Source organism: Scyliorhinus torazame, chromosome 15, assembly GCF_047496885.1.
Source record: "Scyliorhinus torazame isolate Kashiwa2021f chromosome 15, sScyTor2.1, whole genome shotgun sequence".
NCBI lineage: Eukaryota > Metazoa > Chordata > Chondrichthyes > Carcharhiniformes > Scyliorhinidae > Scyliorhinus > Scyliorhinus torazame.
Genome location: NC_092721.1, coordinates 113,710,663 through 113,729,906, shown reverse-complemented (window position 1 = coordinate 113,729,906; position 19,244 = coordinate 113,710,663). Strand labels below are relative to the sequence as shown.

At 50.9% G+C, this 19,244-nt stretch overlaps 1 protein-coding gene across 2 annotated transcripts in view; it reads right to left on the bottom strand.

Annotated features, from left to right (window-relative positions):
• The window catches only part of nars2 (asparaginyl-tRNA synthetase 2, mitochondrial), a 113,704-nt gene extending 96,027 nt beyond the window's left edge, over nt 1–17,677 (bottom strand). The window contains exon 1 of one of the 2 annotated variants that reach the window (XM_072476565.1): nt 17,461–17,677. In XM_072476565.1, coding sequence (XP_072332666.1) covers nt 17,461–17,634 — 174 coding nt within the window. In that variant the 5' untranslated portion in view covers nt 17,635–17,677. The remainder of the gene's footprint in view (nt 1–17,460) is intronic. The other variant, XM_072476566.1, reaches the window with a different exon arrangement.
• Nucleotides 17,678–19,244: the final 1,567 nt, after the last annotated feature.

The window sequence follows — 19,244 nt, the reverse complement described above, 5'->3', positions numbered from 1 at the left end:
TCGTCTGTCCATATATGTCTAATCTCACCAAGATCCTTATCCATAAGTAAAGGCGCCAGTAAGCTAGGAAACAAAGAATTTCTTACGCACAAAGTTCCGCATCTACAAATACCTAAAAACATTCCATCCCTAGAAATGGAACTTCTCCACTAACTCCTCCAGCCCAGCAAACATACCCCCCATGAACAAATCTCTAACCCTCTCAACTCCCTCCCTCTCCCAGATCTTATATGTGAATCCTTCCCAGCCTGTACAAACCTATGATTCCCACAGATGAGCACCAGTAGCAACATAATTTAAAATGTTGTCTGAATTGATTCCATATTCTCAGAGAGGCTATTACCACTGGGCTCGAAGAGAAACTAGCCGAAGAGAACAGAAGAGGAACAGTAACAAGTGCCCTCAAGCTCAAACCGATACAAAATGCCTCCTCCATCTACCCCCATAATGACCCCAGATCCTTAAACCACCCCTGCACTTTCTCAATGTTTGCCACCCTGTAATAATACATCAAATTGGGTAATGCCAACTCCCCCGACTACCTATCCCGCAGCAAGAAAACCCTTCGAACCCAGGAGGCCTTACCCCCACAAACAAACATTTAAATTAACTTGCTGACCCTGCGAAAGAAAGATTTAGGAAGAAAGACTGGGAGACATTGAAATACAAACAAGAACCTCGGAATGTTTGTCTTAACTGTCTGAACCATTCCTGCCAAAGACAACAGGTGTGCATCCCACCTCATTAAGTCCACCTTCACCTCCATGACCAGACTGGCCAAGTTCAACTTGTGTAACGAGGCCCAGTCCTGAGCCATCCATATTCCCAAGTACCTAAAACTAGTCCTGGTCAGCCGAAACAGTAGCCTCCCCAGATCAGCTCCCTTCCCTGAAAGATTCACTGGAAAATCTCACTCTACCCACGTTCAGTGTACATCCTGAGAAGAACTCAAACATCCTAAGCACCACCATTATCTTCCCCACATTAAAAAAAAAGAGGGTCTGTGACATACAGCAACAAATTGTCCACATACAGGGACACTATGCCCCCCTCTCTATTCCCTTCTGCCCGGCCAATGACCTAAGTGTGATGGCCAACGGCTCAATCATCAAAGCAAATAGAAAAGGCGAAAGTGGACATCCCTGCTTCGTACCCGTGTAAGAGAACGTACCCGAACTCAGTACATTGGTACAGACGCTCGCAGTGGGGGCCCTCTACCAACGCCTAACCCACAAAATTAATTGAGACCCAAAGCCAAACCACCCCAATACCTCAAGAAGGTACCACCACTCCACCTGGTCAAACACGTTTTCTTCATCCATGGAGGTGATTATCTCAGGATCGACCCCCAAGGAGGGTGACAGCACCACATTCAGAAGTCTCCTAATGTTGGCCAACAACTGCCGGCATTTAACAAATTCCTCTGATCCTCAGAAATTACCGCCGGCAGGCACCCCTCCAAATGGGCTGCCAGCAGCTTAGTCAACAGCGTTGCATTAGCATTCAACAGAGAGATGGGCCTATATGACCCACACTCCATGGACCTTTGCCCTTTTTTCAAAATCAGGGAGATCGATGCCTGCACCAGTGTAGCCAGTAACACCCCTGGGACAGAGAATCATTAAACATGTCCAACATATGTTGCCCTAACATTGTTGCGACATGTTTATAGAATTCCACAGGAAATGCATCCGGGCCTGGTGCCTTACCCGATTGCATCGGAGGAATACAGTTCATAATTTCCTCCAGCCCGAACACCGCATGCAGTTCCTGCCTTCTTTCTCTTTCCACCACTGAGAAGACTAACCCATCCAAAAACTGTACCATAGTCTAGTCTGCCTCTGGAGGCTTAGGCTTGTATAGCTGGTAAAAGGTCTCAAAATACCTCTTGATCTTCTCTGGAACAGAAACCAACTCTCACCCTGAGTCCTTAACTTGTAGGTTGCCTGCCACCTCAACTTGAGCCAATAAACGGCTGGCCTTCTCCCCGTACTCATAAAACGACTCTGCCAAACGGCGAAGTTGGCTCACCACCTTCCCCATGGACACCAACAAACTCCATCTGTAGCTTCTTCCTCACCGCTAAAAGTTCCGCCGTTGGAGCAGCAGAGTATTGACGGTCCACCGAAAGGATGGAACCAGCCTCTCCACCCTACCAGACGTATCTCTATGGGCCTTGAATGAGATTATTTCCCCTCTGACGGCCGCCTTCAATTCTTTCCAGAATGTGGAAGGCGAGACCTCCTCATTCTTATTAAAATCCACACAATCTCCAATAGGAAAAGATATCCTCTCATAAAAAAAACCTTATCCGTGAGCAGCGGCGTATCCAAACTCCACTGGGGTCGCTGAGCGCAGCCTGTCTCCTACCACGTATCCACATAGGGTGATCAGATATTGCAATCGCTGAGACCTCGCCCCCACTACCCTGGGGTGCACCGACCTCCCCACTACAAAGAAATCAATATAGGAGTAGATCTGGTGCACATGCATAAAGAAGGAAAACACCTCCTTCCTCGGTATCTAAAGCTGCATGGGTCCACAACGCCATCTGTTCCATGAACACCAGCAGCTCCTCCCCCCGCCCTTACTATGACCAGCCATATACCACCGCCAAGGAAGGTCAACAGGACCCAGCTTGTACCGGCTCCAGGTCCACCCAAGATGGCTACCGTCACCCTCCTCAAGCCAGTACATGAACAAAGAAACCCTCATTGTAAGCAATCTGCACCCCCCCCCCCCCACCCCTACCCCGGCACCAAACAACCCACCCAACACCAACAGAAACCCCACCCCCCTCTCTCCCACCCCCCCCAAAAAACAACCAACCTCGGTTTGTTACCTTAACGAACAAATGAAGCAAAAAAAACCCAAAAAAAAACACCTCCCATCAGGCAACCAGCCACAGCTCTCGCCCTCACTTCACTCCCATTAACTAGCATAACTGCCCACCTGGGGGAAGAAAAATCAAAGTTATACAAACAGTTGACCAGCAAACCTCTCCCCAAATCCAACTTTAATATCAAACATTCTAGGAAGGAAAAATATATACACACACCCAATTGCTCTCCCCAAAAACATTTCCAACAATACAATAAAAAAAAACAAAGAACCAAATTTCCAGAAAAAAGAAAAATAGCAAAAAACATCCAAAAACTACACTCAGGTGCAACCAACAACTTCATGCAATGCTCCCCAGTCCATGCTACTTTACAAGATCATCGCCCCCTCCGATGTGTCGAAATTGTGATCCCTGTCTCTGAACATGACCCGAAGGCGAGCTGGGTACACTAGTCCAAAAAGCACTTTGCTCTTATAAAGAGCCGCCTTGGCCTGGTTAAGCCCTGCACACATTTTTACCAGTGCTGCCCCGACATCCTGATAAAATTCTGACAGAATGGCCCTCCCATCTACATTCTAGAGTCCTTCGTCCACCTCAGGATCCTTTCCTTATCCAAGTATCTGTGGAGTTGGACTATAATCACCTGCGGTAGCTCCCCAGACCTGGGCTTCTGTCTCAACAACTGGTGGGCGCGCTTCCGGGTGCGGCAATGACCAGCTGAGTCGCACGTTTCGGCATCTCCCGTTGGAACAGACTTTTGGGCTCTTGATAGGAGCCCATATGGCAATTTAAACGGCCAAAATCACTTTGCGGTAAACTAGAAGGGAATCCCCCCGGATACACATGGAAAAAGGAGAGGATAGCGGCCGGATTGCAGAAGATCCTCTAGAGCAGCGGCAAGGAAGGGAAGCTCGAAGCAAGATGGCGTCGGAAGGTGGCCGTTTGTTATGGGGCCCGGAGCAACAAGAATTCCTGCGGCGCTGTGTGGAAGAGCTGAAGAAGGAGTTGAAGAAGGAGGTGTTGGCCCCGATATTACAGGCGATTGAAGGGCTAAAGGAGGAGCAGAGGACCCAGGAGCTGGAGCTTCGGGTCGTGAAGGCAAAGACTGCTGAAAACGAAGATGAAATACAGGGCCTGGTGGTGAAGACAGAGACGCACGAGGCACAGCACAAAAGGTATGTGGAGAGGTTGGAAGCACTGGAGAATAATTCGAGGAGGAAAAATTTAAGAGTCCTGGGTGGCCCCCTGGAGGTGGAGGGAGCCTATCGAGTTCTGGCGCGAAGACCAAAGACTGGAGAAATACCTCGAGCTATAGTGGTGAGGTTTCTCCGCTACAAAGACAGAGAGACTGCCCTCAGATGGGCGAAGAAAACTCGGAGCTGTAGGTGGGAGAACGCGGTGATCCGCGTCTACCAGGATTGGAGTGCGGAGGCGGCGAGAAGGAGGGCAAGTTTCAATCGGGCTAAGGCGGTGCTTCAAAAAAAGAAGGTTCAATTTGGAACGTTGCAACCGGCGAGACTGTGGGTCACACACCAAGGAAAGCACCACTACTTTGAGACGGCAGAAGAGGCGTGGACATTCATTGTGGACGAGAAGCTGGAATAGTTTGGCGAGAGGAAGAGCTTCTGGGACAAAGTGGTGGGGTGACTATGTGGGACGAGGAAGGGGAAGGGGGGGGGGGGGGGGAGATGATTTTTCAATTTGTTAATTCTTCGACCCTGTAACTTTTCTCTCTTCCCCTCGTTGGGGGGGGGGGGGGCATGAGGAACTGTGGGCGCCGGTGGGAAGGAAAGGGGAAGGAGAAGGGAAATGCGCCATCAGGGGCGGGGCCGAGTGGGAAACGCGGGCTTTGCTCCCGCGTTATGGTAATTGTGGCAGGAACAGGGACGCAGGAAGGAGGGGGCCTCGCACAGTGAGGGGCCGAGGGCAAAGGGGGAAGCCGAGGTCAGCCAGAGTTCGCTGACTTCTGGGAGCAACATGGGGGGTGCAACTACGCTAATGGGGGATCTAGTTGGGGGGGGGGGGGGGGGGGGAGTTAACTGGGTTGCTGCTGCTAAGGAGAAGGGGGAGCTGTTATGGGACGGGGTGGTCAAGACGGGGGGGCACCGTCGGTGGGATATACAGGTTACGTGGGAACCGGGTGAGGAGTTGGGTTAAAAAAGGGGATGGCTAGTCGACAAGGGGGGGGGGGGGTAAAGAGCCCCCCAACCCGGCTGATCACGTGGAACGTGAGAGGGCTGAACGGGCCGATTAAAAGGGCACGGGTACTCGCACACCTAAAGAAATTAAAGGCAGATGTGGTTATGTTGCAGGAGACGCACTTGAAACTGATAGACCAGGTCAGACTACGTAAAGGATGGGTGGGGCAGGTGTTTCATTCGGGTTTAGATGCGAAGAATAGGGGGGTGGCTATCTTAATGGGGAAACGGGCTTCCGGGTGCGGCTATGCAGAGCTAGGTCGCATATTCGGCAGCTCCTGCTTGGAACGGACTTTTGGGCTCTTTTACAGGGCCCCCACGGCATTTGTTTGACATTTCCCGGTGTGGGAAGAAGGCTGCAATATTCCCCTGACAGTGTCCCCCAGGAAGGGTATGTCTCTTGGTTGCCAGACACACGCAGAAACAGTAAAAGATTTGGCTGCAGCTGCAGGATAAACAGGGCCTCTTCCAGCATGCAGGCGGGGGAAGGGCAAGCTTAAAGCTGCAAGCTGACCTGAGGGCCTGTATCAAAAGTGAATTCTAGCAGCAGAGGGAACAACTGTGAAAAGACCTCATCAAGGCCACTGAAGGGACTTCCGGTTGCGGTGATGCCTAGCTAGCCGCACGCTTCGGCGGCTCCAGCTCCGACGGACCTTCGGGCTCTTTTAAGAGCCCCAACGGGGAATTTTTCGACGACGCAACCCGGTGTGGGGCGTGTGAGAAGGGAGTCCCCCCCAAACGAAGGAGGAAAAAACCGTTGTTGGCGGCGGCGGCTGCAGCGCGAGGAATCGTCGACCAAAGGGTCAGAAAGAGAGAAGTACAAGATGGCGGCGGAGAAAGCGCAGGCGACATGGGGGCCTGAGCATGAAATTGTGAGACGGTGCGTGGAGCTGCTGAAGAGGGAGGTGCTGACCCCGTTGCTACAGGCAATTGAGGGGCTCAAGGAGACATTAAAGACCCAGGAGACAGAGCTCCGTGTGGTGGAGCAGAAGGTGACAGATATTGAGGACGAGATCCTGGGCCTGGCGGTTAAGACACAGACGCACGAGGCACTTCATAAAAAGTGTACTGAAAGGATCGAAGCCCTAGAAAATGGAGCGCGAAGGAAGAACCTTCGGATACTGGGTCTCCCTGAGGGTGCGGAAGGAGTGGACTGTGGAGCGTACGCAAGTACGATGCTGAGCTCACTGATGGGTGCTGAGGCCCCTACGGGCCCCTTGGAGGTGGAGTGGGCAAATCGGATTCCGGCGAGAAGACCAAAAGCGGGAGAACCACCCAGGGCGATAATCGTGCGATCTTACCGCCTTAAGGATAGAGAAGAGGTCCTGAGATGGGCTAAAAAGGTGCGGAGTAGCAGATGGGAGATTGCAGTGGTACGGGTATACCAGGATTGGAGTGCGGAGGTGGCGAGAAGGAGGGCGAGCTTCAACCGAGCCAAAGAAGTGTTGCATAAAAGGAAGGTGAAGTTCGGGATGCTGCAGCCGGCAAGACTATGGGTCACGTATCAGGAGAGACACCATTATTTCGAGACGGCGGAGGAAGCATGGACCTTCATCAAAGAAGAGAAATTGGATCGGAACTGAGGGACTGATGCTGCAGGAAATGTTATTGTTAATGTTAAGGTGGAAGTTAATTGAGAAGTAAACAGGGAAGGGGGGGAGACATTGGGGAAATGTGGGCGCCGGTGAGGGGGGAAAGACGGGACATAGTTGGAGAATGGGGAAGGGGAGGGGGAGGGGAAAGGGAGCTGCGCCATAAGAGGCGGGTCAGGTAAAGGGATGTTCCCGCACCAGAAAGAATAAGGCGGGAAGACAGGCGCAAGGCGGATGGGAGTTCCCCACATGGGGGGGGTCGAGGAGTGAGCAGGAGTAGCCGGGGTCAGTTGAAGTCAGCTGACTTACGGAAGTAATATGGGGGAGCAATCATGCTAGAAAGAGATCTAGCGGGGAGGGGGGGAGGGGGGGGGGACAACTGGGTTGCTGCTGCGGAAATCCAAAAGGAAATGGCTAAAGAGTGGGTGGGCGGGGATGGTGTGCGACGCTGGGGGAGCGAGCGGGAGCGCGGAGGCGGGATATGGGACTGGCCTAGAGAAGGTAATGGCTAGTCGACACGGGAGGGGGGCAGGTAGCCCCCTAGTGAGGCTGATCACGTGGAACGTGAGAGGCCTGAACGGACCGATAAAAAGGGCCAGAGTGCTCGCGCATTTGAAAGGACTAAGGGCAGACGTGGTTATGCTCCAAGAGACGCACCTAAAGGTGGCGGACCAAGTTAGGCTAAGGAAAGGATGGGTGGGACAGGTGTTCCACTCAGGACTGGACGCAAAGAATAGAGGGGTGGCCATTTTGGTGGGGAAACAGGTCGCATTTGAAGCAAAGAACATCGTAGCAGATAGCGGAGGTAGATATGTAATGGTGAGTGGCAGGCTGGAGGGAATGGAGGTCGTGTTGGTTAACGTGTATGCCCCAAACTGGGACGATGCGGGATTTATGAGACGGATGCTGGGGCGTATACCGGACCTGGAGGTAGGAAACTTGATTTTAGGAGGGGGACTTTAATACGGTGCTGGACCCGGGGCTAGATAGATCCAGCTCAAGGACCGGAAGAAGGCCGGCAGCGGCCAAGGTACTTAAGGGGTTTATGGACCAAATGGGGGGAGTGGATCCATGGCGATTTCTTAGACCTAGGGCTAGGGAGTTTTCCTTCTTCTCCCATGTCCATAAAGTGTACTCCCGGATAGATTTTTTTGTTTTGGGAAGGTCGTTGATCTCTAGGGTGGAAGAAGCTGAGTACTCAGCCATAGCGGTTTCGGATCATGCCCCACATTGGGTGGACCTGGAATTAGGAGAGGAAAGGGAGCAGAGAACAATCTGGCGATTAGATGTGGGACTGATGGCGGATGAGGGAGTGTGTGCAAGAGTGCGGGGGTGTATTGAGAGATATCTGGAGGTCAATGACGACGGCGAGGTCCCTGTGGGAGTGGTATGGGAAGCACTAAAAGCGGTGGTCAGAGGAGAGCTGATCTCCATTGGGGCCCACAAAAGGAAAACAGAGGCCAAGGAAAGGGAAAGGTTACTGGGGGAGATTTTAAGGGTGGATAGGGAATTTGCAGAGACCCCGGAGGAGGAATTGTACAGGGAGAGGAGACGACTCCAGACGGAATTTGACCTTCTGACCACCAGAAAGGCGGAGGTACTGTGGAGGAAGGCACAGGGGAGGAGGTATGAATATGGGGAAAAGGCGAGTCGCCTGTTGGCTCATCAATTGCGAAAGAGGGCAGCAGCGAGGGAGATAGGAGGAATTAGAGACGAAAGGGGAGACACGGTGCGAAGGGCAGGAAAGATAAATGAGGTGTTCAAGACCTTCTATGAGGAACTGTATAGGTCTCAACCCCCAGAGGGAGAGGAGGGGATGCGGCAGTTCCTGGATCAATTGAGGTTCCCGAAAGTGGAGGAGCGGGGGGTGGTAGGCCTGGGGGCACCGATTGGGGTGGACGAGGTTATTAAGGGACTGGGAAGCATGCAAGCAGGGAAGGCCCCAGGACCAGACGGGTTCCCGGTGGAGTATTACAGAAAATATGTGGACTTGTTGGCCCTGTTGATGGTGAGGACGTTCAATGAGGCCAGGAAAGGGGGGACTCTACCCCCGACGATGTCGGAGGCGACGATATCGTTAATTTTGAAGAGGGATAAAGATCCGTTGCAGTGCGGGTCCTATAGACCCATTTCATTGTTGAACGTGGACGCCAATTGTTGGCAAAGGTACTGGCATCGAGGATAGAGGACTGTGTCCCGGGGGTGGTGCACGAAGACCAGACAGGGTTCGTAAAAGGGAGACAACTGAATGTTAACGTGCGACGACTATTAGGGGTGATAATGATGCCCCCAGTGGAGGGGGAGGCAGAGATAGTGGCGGCAATGGACGCAGAGAAGGCATTTGATAGGGTGGAGTGGGAGTATTTATGGGAAGTGTTAAGGAGGTTTGGGTTTGGGAACGGGTTTATTAGCTGGGTTAGACTTCTTTATGGGGCTCCAACGGCAAGCGTAGTTACAGGTCGACATAGATCGGAGTATTTCCGACTATATAGGGGAACAAGACAGGGATGCCCGCTGTCTCCATTGTTGTTCGCGTTGGCAATTGAACCTCTGGCCATGGCGTTGAGAGACTCCAGGAAATGGAGAGGGGTGATTAGAGGGGGAGAAGAACACCGAGTCTCGTTATATGCGGATGACCTATTGTTATACGTGTCGGACCCAGCGGGGGGAATGATAGAGGTTATGCGAATTTTGAGGGGGTTCGGGGATTTCTCGGGGGTATAGGCTAAACATGGGGAAGAGTGAATTATTTGTGATACATCCAGGGGACCAGAGTAGAGAGATAGAAGGCTTGCCTCTAAGGAAAGTGGAAAGAAACTTCCGATACCTGGGGATTCAGATCGCTAGGAGCTGGGGAACCTTGCACAGACTTAATCTGACACGGTTGGTAGAACAAATGGAGGAGGACTTCAAGAGGTGGGACATGCAGCCTCTATCGCTGGCGGGCAGGGTGCAAGCAATTAAGATGATGGTCCCCCTGAGGTTCTTATTTGTATTTCAATGTCTCCCTATACTAATCACCAAGACCTTTTTTAATAAAATAGACAGGAGCATCACGAGCTTCGTGTGGGCAGGGAAAGTTCCGAGAGTAAGGAGGGGGTTCCTTCAGCGTAGTAGGGACAGAGGAGGATTGGCACTACCGAACTTGGGCGATTACTATTGGGCCGCCAATGTGGCAATGATACGTAAATGGATGATGGAGGGTGAGGGAGCGGCGTGGGAAAGACTGGAGAGAAAGTCCTGTAAAGGGACGAGTTTAGAGGCGCTGGTGACGGCGCCGCTACCGATCTCACCTAAAAAGTTTACCACGAACCCGGTGGTGGCGGCAACATTGAATATCTGGGGACAGTGGAGGCGACAGAGAGGGGTGCGGGGAGCCCTGGTGGGGTCCCCAATCAGGAACAACCATAGGTTCGCCCCAGGAAGAATGGATGGAGGATTTCAGAGCTGGTTCCAGTTGGGAATTAGGAGGGTGGGAGATTTATTTATAGATGGGACTTTTGCGAGCTTGGGAGCATTGGAGGAAAAGTATAACTTGCCCCGGGGAAATTTCTTGAGATATATGCAGGTGAGGGCATTTACTAGACAACAGGTGAGGGAATTTCCGTTGCTCCCGACACAGGGGATACAGGACAGGGTGCTTTCAGGGGTGTGGGTCGGAGAGGGCAAGGTGTCAGAGATTTACCGAGAGATGAGGGAAGAGGGGGAGGAGTCGGTGGGCGAACTAAAAGGAAAGTGGGAAGAAGAACTAGGGGAGGAGATAGAGGAGGGTATGTGGGCTGATGCCCTAAGCAGGGTAAATTCCTCTTCCTCATGCGCCAGGCTTAGCCTGATTCAATTTAAGGTGCTACATAGAGCACACATAACGGGAGCAAGATTGAGCAGGTTCTTTGGAGTGGAGGACAAATGTGGGAGGTGTGGCGGGAGCCCGGCAAACCACGCACATATGTTTTGGGCATGCCCGGCACTGGAAGGGTATTGGAAGGGAGTGACGGGAGTGATTTCGCGGGTGGTGAAGGCCCGGGACAAACCAGGCTGGGGGTTAGCTCTATTTGGAGTTGCGGAAGAGCCGGGAGTGCAGGAGGCGAAAGAGGCCGACGTTGTGGCCTTTGCGTCCCGAGTAGCCCGGCGCAGGATCCTTCTCATGTGGAAGGAGGCGAAACCCCCCGGACTGGAGGCCTGGGTAAATGATATGGCGGGGTTCATTAAACTGGAGCAGATAAAGTTTGCCCTGAGAGGATCGGCTCAAGGGTTCACCAGGCGGTGGCAGCCATTTCTCGACTACCTAGGGGAACGTTAGAGGGAAGACAGATGACCAGCAGCAGCAACCCAGGGGGAGGGGGGGGGTTTTAGTTTAGGTCAAAGATAAAGGGGTTTTGTTACTTGTGTATTGTTTAAAATTTCTGTATTGTTATTGTTGCGTTTGCTTTGTAAGAGGGGAAAAATTATTGTTTGGGAAAAAATTTTCAATAAAACATTTATTAAAAAAAAATTAATGGGGAAACGGGTACTGTTTGAGGCAAAGACCATAGTGGCGGATAGTGGGGGTAGATACGTGATGGTGAGTGGCAGATTGCAAGGGGAGGCGTTGGTTCTGGTGAACGTATACGCCCCGAACTGGGATGATGCAAACTTTATGAGGCGTATGTTGGGGCATATCCTGGACCTGGAGGCGGGAAAGTTGGTAATGGGGGGAGACTTCAATACGGTGCTTGATCCAGGGCTGGACCGGTTGAGGTCCAGGACCAGGAGGAGGCCGGCAGCGGCCAGGGTGCTCAAGGACTTTATGGAGCAGATGGGAGGAGTAGACCCCTGGAGATTTATTAGGCCTAGGAGTAAGGAGTTCTCATTTTTCTCCCATGTTCACAAGGTATATTCACGGATAGACTTTTTTGTCTTGGGAAGGGCACGGATTCCGAAGGTGACAGGGACGGAGTATACGGCCATAGCCATTTCGGACCACACTCCACCTTGGGTAGTCCTGGAGGTAGGAGAGGAAAAAGAACCGCACCCAATCTGGAGAATGAATATGGGCTTATTGGCGGTTGTGGGGTATGTCTAAGGGTGAGGGGGTGTATCGAAAGGTACTTGGAGCTTAATGACAACGGAGAGGTTCGGGTGGGAGTGGTCTGGGAGGCGTTGAAGGCGGTGGGCAGAGGGGAACTGATATCCATAAGGGCACATAAAGGGAAGCAAGAGGGTAAAGAAAGGGAGCGATTGTTGAAAGAACCTCTGAGGGTGGACAGGCAATATGCAGAGGCACTGGAGGAGGGACTGTACAGGGAAAGACAAAGGTTACATGTGGAATTTGACCTGCTGACCACGGGTAAGGCAGAGGCACAGTGGAGGAGGGCACAGGGTGTACAGTACGAGTATGGAGAAAAGGCGAGTCGGCTACTGGCCCACCAATTGAGGAAGAGGGGAGCGGCGAGGGAGATAGGTGGGGTGAGAGATGAGGAGGGAGAGATGGAACGGGGAGCGGAGAGAGTGAACGGGGTGTTTAAGGCATTCTATGAGAGGTTATATAAGGCTCAGCCCCCGGAAGGGAAGGAGGGAATGATGTGTTTCCTGGATCAGCTGGAATTCCTGAAGGTGGAGGAGCAGGAGAGGGCGGGACTGGGAACACAGATTGAGATGGAGGTGGTGGTAAAGGGGATTGGGAGCTTGCAGGCGGGGAAGGCCCCGGGACCGGATGGGTTCCCGGTGGAATTTTATAGGAAATATATGGACCTACTGGCCCCGCTTTTGACGAGAACCTTTAACGAGGCCAGGGAAAGGGGGAAGTTGCCCCCGACTATGTCAGAGGCGACGATATCGCTACTTTTGAAGAAGGATAAAGACCCGCTGCAGTGTGGGTCCTACAGGCCCATTTCCATTTTGAACGTCGATGCTAAGCTCCTGGCCAAGGTGATGGCGACGAGGATAGAGGATTGTGTCCCGGGGTGGTCCACGAGGATCAAACCGGGTTTGTTAAGGGGAGACAGCTGAACACGAACATACGGAGGCTGCTGGGGTGATGATGATGCCCCCATCAGAGGGGGAGGCGGAGATAGTGGTGGCGATGGACGCCGAGAAAGCATTCGACAGAGTGGAGTGGGATTATCTGTGGGAAGTGTTGAGGAGATTTGGCTTTGGAAAAGGGTTTATTGGATGGGTACAGCTGCTATATAGGGCCCCGGTGGCAAGTGTGGTCACGAACAGGCAGAGGTCTGACTACTTCCGTCTTTATAGAGGGACGAGGCAGGGGTGTCCCCTGTCTCCGTTACTGTTTGCATTGGCAATTGAGCCCCTGGCCATAGCACTGAGGGGCTCCAGGAGGTGGAGAGGAGTACTCAGGGGAGGAGAAGCACACCGGGTATCATTGTATGCAGATGATTTATTGCTGTATGTTGCGGACCCGGTGGAGGGGATGCCTGAGATAATGCGGACACTCAGGGAGTTTGGGGAATTCTCGGGGTACAAATTGAATATGGGGAAGAGTGAGTTGTCTGTGGTGCATTCGGGGGAGCAGAGCAGGGGAATAGATGATTTACCACTGAGGAAGGTAACAAGAGATTTCCGGTACTTAGGGATTCAGATAGCCAGGAGTTGGGGAACCTTACATAGGCTTAATCTAACATGATTGGTGGAGCAGATGGAGGAGGATTTTAAGAGATGGGACATGGTGCCGCTGTCACTGGTGGGTAGGGTGCAGGCGGTCAAAATGGTAGTCCTCCCGAGATTCCTTTGTGTGTTTCAGTGCCTCCCGGTGATGGTCACGAAGGCTTTTTTCAAGAAAATTGAGAAAAGTGTTATGAGTTTTGTGTGGGCTGGGAAGACCCCGAGAGTGAGGAGGTTTTTTTTGCAGCGTAGCAGGGATAGGGGGGGCACTACCGAGCTTAAGTGAGTATTATTGGGCCGCCAATATCTCAATGGTGTGTAAGTGGATGGGAGAAGGGGAGGGAGCGGCGTGGAAGAGATTGGAGATGGCGTCCTGCAAAGGAACCAGCCTACAAGCACTGGCGACGGCGCCGTTGCCGTTCTCCCCGAAGAAATACACAAGTCCAGTGGTGGTGGCAACACTGAAAATTTGGGGGCAGTGGAGACGGCATAGGGGAATGACAGGAGCCTCGGTGCGGTCCCCGATAAGGAATAATCATAGGTTTGTCCCGGGGAGAATAGATGGGGGATTTAGAGCATGGCAGAGAGCTGGGATTGGGCAACTGAGGGATCTGTTCTTAGACGGGACGTTTGCGAGTCTGGGAGCGCTGACGGAAAAATATGGGTTGCCCCAAGGGAATGCATTTCGGTACATGCAGCCGAGGGCTTTTGCGAGGCAACAGGTGAGGGAATTCCCGCAGCTCCCGACGCAGGAGATTCAGGATAGAGTGATCTCAGGGACATGGGTGGGGGATGGTAGGGTGTCGGATATATACAGGGAAATGAGAGACGAGGGGGAGATCATGGTGGATGAGCTGAAGGGAAAATGGGAAGAAGAGCTGGGGGAAGAGATTGAAGAGGGGCTGTGGGCAGATGCCCTACGTAGGGTAAACTCTTCGTCCTCGTGCGCCAGGCTTAGCCTGATACAATTCAAGGTTTTGCACAGGGCGCATATGACCGGAGCAAGGCTCAGTAAATTTAACGGGGTAGATGCTCGAGGAGCCCAGCAAACCACACCCACATGTTTTGGTCATGCCCGGCACTGCAGGGGTTCTGGGTGGGGGTGGCGAATGTGCTTTCGAAGGTGGTGGGGGTCCGGGTCGAGCCAAGCTGGGGGTTGGCTATATTTGGGGTTGCAGAAGAGCCGGGAGTGCAGGAGGCAAGAGAGTCTGATGTTTTGGCCTTTGCGTCCCTAGTAGCCCGGCGAAGGATATTGCATCTGTGGAAGGAAGCCAAACCCCCGGGCGTGGAGACCTGGATAAACGACATGGCAGGGTTTATAAAACTAGAACGGATGAAGTTTGCATTAAGGGGTTTGGCTCAGGGGTTCACCAGGCAGTGGCAACCGTTCATTAACTACCTCGCAGAATGATAAAGGAAATGGGGAAGGTAACAGCATCAACCCAGGGGGGAGGGGGGGGGGGGCTCAGGTGGGTTGTCAGGGGTGTTTTTGTATAGATATTTGTACTTGGTTATATATATTGGATTGTTTGATTTTATTATTTGGGAGAGATATTATTTTTGTTATGGCAGTTGCCATTTAGTTTAGATATTATTTATCTATTTGTTAAAAAACGGTCACTGTTATTTATATTGTCTTATTGCTGTAAAAAGGGAAAACCTTTGTGCGGTTCTGTTTGGCCGAAAAATTTGAATAAAATATAATTTAAAAAAAAACTGGTGGGCACGATCCACATCTGGTTGGGTTTGCGAAGACCCCCTCCTCCACCAGCTACCCAAACATCTTCGTCACATAATCTGTGGCAGTCGCACCTTCTATGCCCTCTGGCAGCCCCTGATCCTCAAATTCAGATGATTCTCCAGGTCATCGGCCTTGGCCTTCAATATCTTCTGTCTCTCCGCCAAAAATGCTACCTCTGCCTCCAAAGAGACAATCTGATCACAATGGCCCATAACCGTTTCCTCCACCTTTTGATTCGTTGACCCCTGTACCTCCAGCCATGTTCCACCCTGTCAAAGTTACACAAATGGTGCCACCGCCACCTCAATTTTCTTCGCCAGGTCAACAGAGACTGCTTGTCTGTTTCTTAAACTCCTCTGTTGGGAATTCCACCATCCTCTCAGTTGACCACTGAGAGGGCAATGACGACACAGGGACGTCCGCCATTTGTGCCCCTCCTGTGACACAAGGGCCTTACAAGTCAGATGAGGACGCCTTGTTTGACTTGTTCTTGTATTATAACCTCCAGACATCACAAGCCAAAGAACGAACCAAAACTCTCAAATGACACCACTTTTCTTCCCAAACAACATCTGTTAAACAGGTAAAAAGTGCCAAAAATGGAATTCCCAAGCAGGAATCACCTTGTGCGACGGTTCACCTTATGGCCGCCACCGAAAGTCCAATTTATTTTGACGTCCAGAATTTAAGTTTCCTTCCAAAACTTAACCTTTAGTGCTGAAATGCAGGTACAGGACTAAATGTGGCAGACAGGCAGTATTGTATTCGCTGGTAGGTATTAAATGACTCGGGCCAAGCTGCAGATATAACTTATAACATATATTACTTATGTGATCTAATGTGATCTTAAGATGACATTACATTTTCTACATTTTTGAAGACAACTGGACAATCCAAATTTTGTTTTTGTTAAAAAGAAATTGAAGTTGATTTATAAAATGTGCTAGTGTGAAAATCATATTCAATGATAAATTCCTAAAATCACTTTGCCTGGGAATTTTTCAATGTGTTGAGTATCTCCGATCTAGGAGTCACACCAAAGTAATTTTTGTATACCCTCTCAAGTACTTTTGAGTAATATAAAGAAACCTGTGGAAACATCGATGTCAGGCTTAAGACCACAGAATTCCAAAGAGGCTGCTTAATATTTGTGTCTGAGACCTGCTATCAAAGCTTTTCGTCTTGCACTTATAAGAATAGCTCACAAGAATTTTCCACAGTAACAGGAATTTATACTACACGAGAGAAGTATGCGGATTGGTTGGCAAGTAGTCTCTAATTGGTGGATATGTTGCCATGGATAATGCAGCACAGAACAGTTAACTACCAAGCTTTGTTCAAATACAAATCAGGCAAGTCAACTCTGGTTTATCAAGGCATTGTCCTTGGGAATGAACCAAGGAATGACTCAGATAACCTTGGATGGGGAAGGTGGCTCAAAAATGTGAGCAATGGATGAAGTTAGCCTTTACATGCTGTTACTTGTTACCATGCAGCAGCAACACAAGTGGCATTCGCTATGAATAGGATATTGCGTCAAAAAAAACGTCCCACACAAATTAGCAATGTGATGTATGAATTTCAGCGCCAGTATGCCAGGTATATAGGTGCCTTCAGCTTTTTGAAACAGGCAAAGTACAGACTGTGCCCAACCAGCCCATGATGCAAAACTCAAAACAAAGATGTGATTCTGCGATTGGACAATACATACTAAACAATCCGAATTGCTTAAAGAATTACACTGAAAACCAATTTAAGATTCAGTGATGCTCAGTGTGGCTTACACTTGTTAGAAGCTACATATTGTACATTTTTAAACTAAGCAAAAACGTATCAATTGTTGCATATCTCGTCAGCAATCATGTCTTTCAAATGCAGGCTCACCTCTTAAATGTGCATCAATAACCACCTTTTTCAAAACAACCAGATACAACGGGCATTAAGGGAGGCTGAAGTGTTGTTATTGGAGTTTACTAAAACATTTGGTTTTATTTTAGCATTACCTTTATCCCACATCTTCCAACGCCTCATTTTTTGCTAACTCAGTTCTTGCTCGTCTTTTGCACTGGCTTCCATTGCAATGCCTCACATGGGGTCTCAATACGTATTTTTATTTTGCATCCTAATCTCCCCTTCCAGAAGGCTCTATCCTTCGCGTCCTCATTTCTGTTCTTGTGTTTTCCATTCTCTTTTGCAAATGCTGCCTGCCAGTTTCAGGTAATTTCTCTTCTTTCAGAGTACAGTGCCTCTGCTTTCTCTTTCAACTGATTCTGAACAAACTCTGAACGACTCTTAATGTCCTCATCTTCCACACACTTCTTCGGTTCCAGCCCAAGAACTACTTAACCAAATCATTTTAACGCCAGAAAACATCAATTATAAACGCCCTGAAAGGATGAGCTAATTGATTTCATGGGTGTTGGGACACAGGTCCTTACCCCAAAACCCGGCCTGCCACCCTCTCTATACCCTGGAGCCGATGGCTACCTGGATCTGGACCTCCTGCTCTTCGACCGCCGCTCCTGACAGCGCCTCGACCACCTTCAGTCTGGAGTCACTCCTGCAGCTATTCGGTAGACAGAGACTCTCCCCTCTCCGCAGGATAACAGAGACACCTGGGGGCAAAGTCAGCCCCAACAAGCGGCCGCTCCTACTCCACATCAGTTTGGGCCCCAGGAGCAGCCACTTGCTCCACCCCCTCTCAGTGCGCGTGCGCCTGGCCGCCCGGCTCCGCGCGCGCGTGCGCCTGGCCGCCCGGCTCCGCGCGCGCGTGCGCCTGGCCGCCCCCTCTGTGCGAGGCGGTGGGGACAGCTTCCTAATTGGAAAATCACAACCTGTAGACGCTGAACAGGCCAGTGGTGTGAGCAGCCTGGAGCTGGGAATTTGAAGCTAGGTGGGAATTCGAGGCTGGGTGGGAGGAGGTGCTTTTTTAGCCCTTGATTTGTTACACTCAAATTCCCAGTACAAAGTCTTACAACACCAGGTTAAAGTCCAACAGGTTTGTTTCGATGTCACTAGCTTTCGGAGCACTGCTCCTTCCTCAGGTGAATGAAGAAGTATGTTCCAGAAACACATATATAGACAAATTCAAAGATGCCAAACAATGCTTGGAATGCGAGCATTAGCAGGTGATTAAATCTTTACAGATCCAGAGATGGGGTAACCCCAGGTTAAAGAGGTGTGAATTGTGTCAAGCCAGGACAGTTGGTAGGATTTCGCAGGCCAGATGGTAGGGGATGAATGTAATGCGACATGAATCCCAGGTCCCGGTTGAGGCCGCACTCATGTGTGCGGAACTTGGCTATAAGTTTCTGCTCGGCGATTCTGCGTTGTCGCGCGTCCTGAAGGCCTCCTTGGAGAACGCTTACCCGGAGATCAGAAGCTGAATGCCCTTGACTGCTGAAGTGTTCCCCGACTGGAACATTCCTGCCTGGTGATTGTTGCGCGATGTCCGTTCATTCGTTGTCGCAGCGTCTGCATGGTCTCGCCAATGTACCACGCTCCGGGACATCCTTTCCTGCAGCGTATGAGGTAGACAACGTTGGCCGAGTTGCACGAGTATGTACCGCGTACCTGGTGGGTGGTGTTCTCACGTGTAATAGTGGTATCTATGTCGATGATCTGGCACGTCTTGCAGAGATTGCCATGGCAGGGTTGTGTGGTGTCGTCACTGTTCTGAAGACTGGGTAGTTTGCTGCAAACAATGGTTTGTTTGAGGTTGCGTGGTTGTTTGAAGGCAAGTAGTGGGGATGACCTTGGCAAGATGTTCATCGTCATCAATGACGTGTTGAAGGCTGTGAAGAAGATGACGTAGTTTCTCCGCTCCGGGGAATGAACGGACATCGCGCAACAATCACCAGGCAGGAATGTTCCCTTCCAGATCTCTGGATCTGTAAAGATTTAATCACCTGCTAATGCTCGCATTCCAAGCATTGTCTGGCATATTTGAATTTGTCTATATATGTGTTTCTGGAACATACTCTTCATTCACCTGAGGAAGGAGCAGCACTCCGAAAGCTAGTGACATCGAAACAAACCTGTTGGACTTTAACCTGGTGTTGTAAGACTTCGTACTGTGCTCACCCCAGTCCAATGCCGGCATCTCCACATCATGGCTACCATCAAATTCCCAGTGAGTGGTGGTGCCCTGCTGCAGGTGACTACAAGGGAGAGGGCTGATTGGTGAGTAGCAGGTAGATCACGGGAGCTGAGCGGGAGAAATGGGGAGTGCAGACTGGGAAGGTAAGTGGTATTTGTGTCTGTGTCTCTTG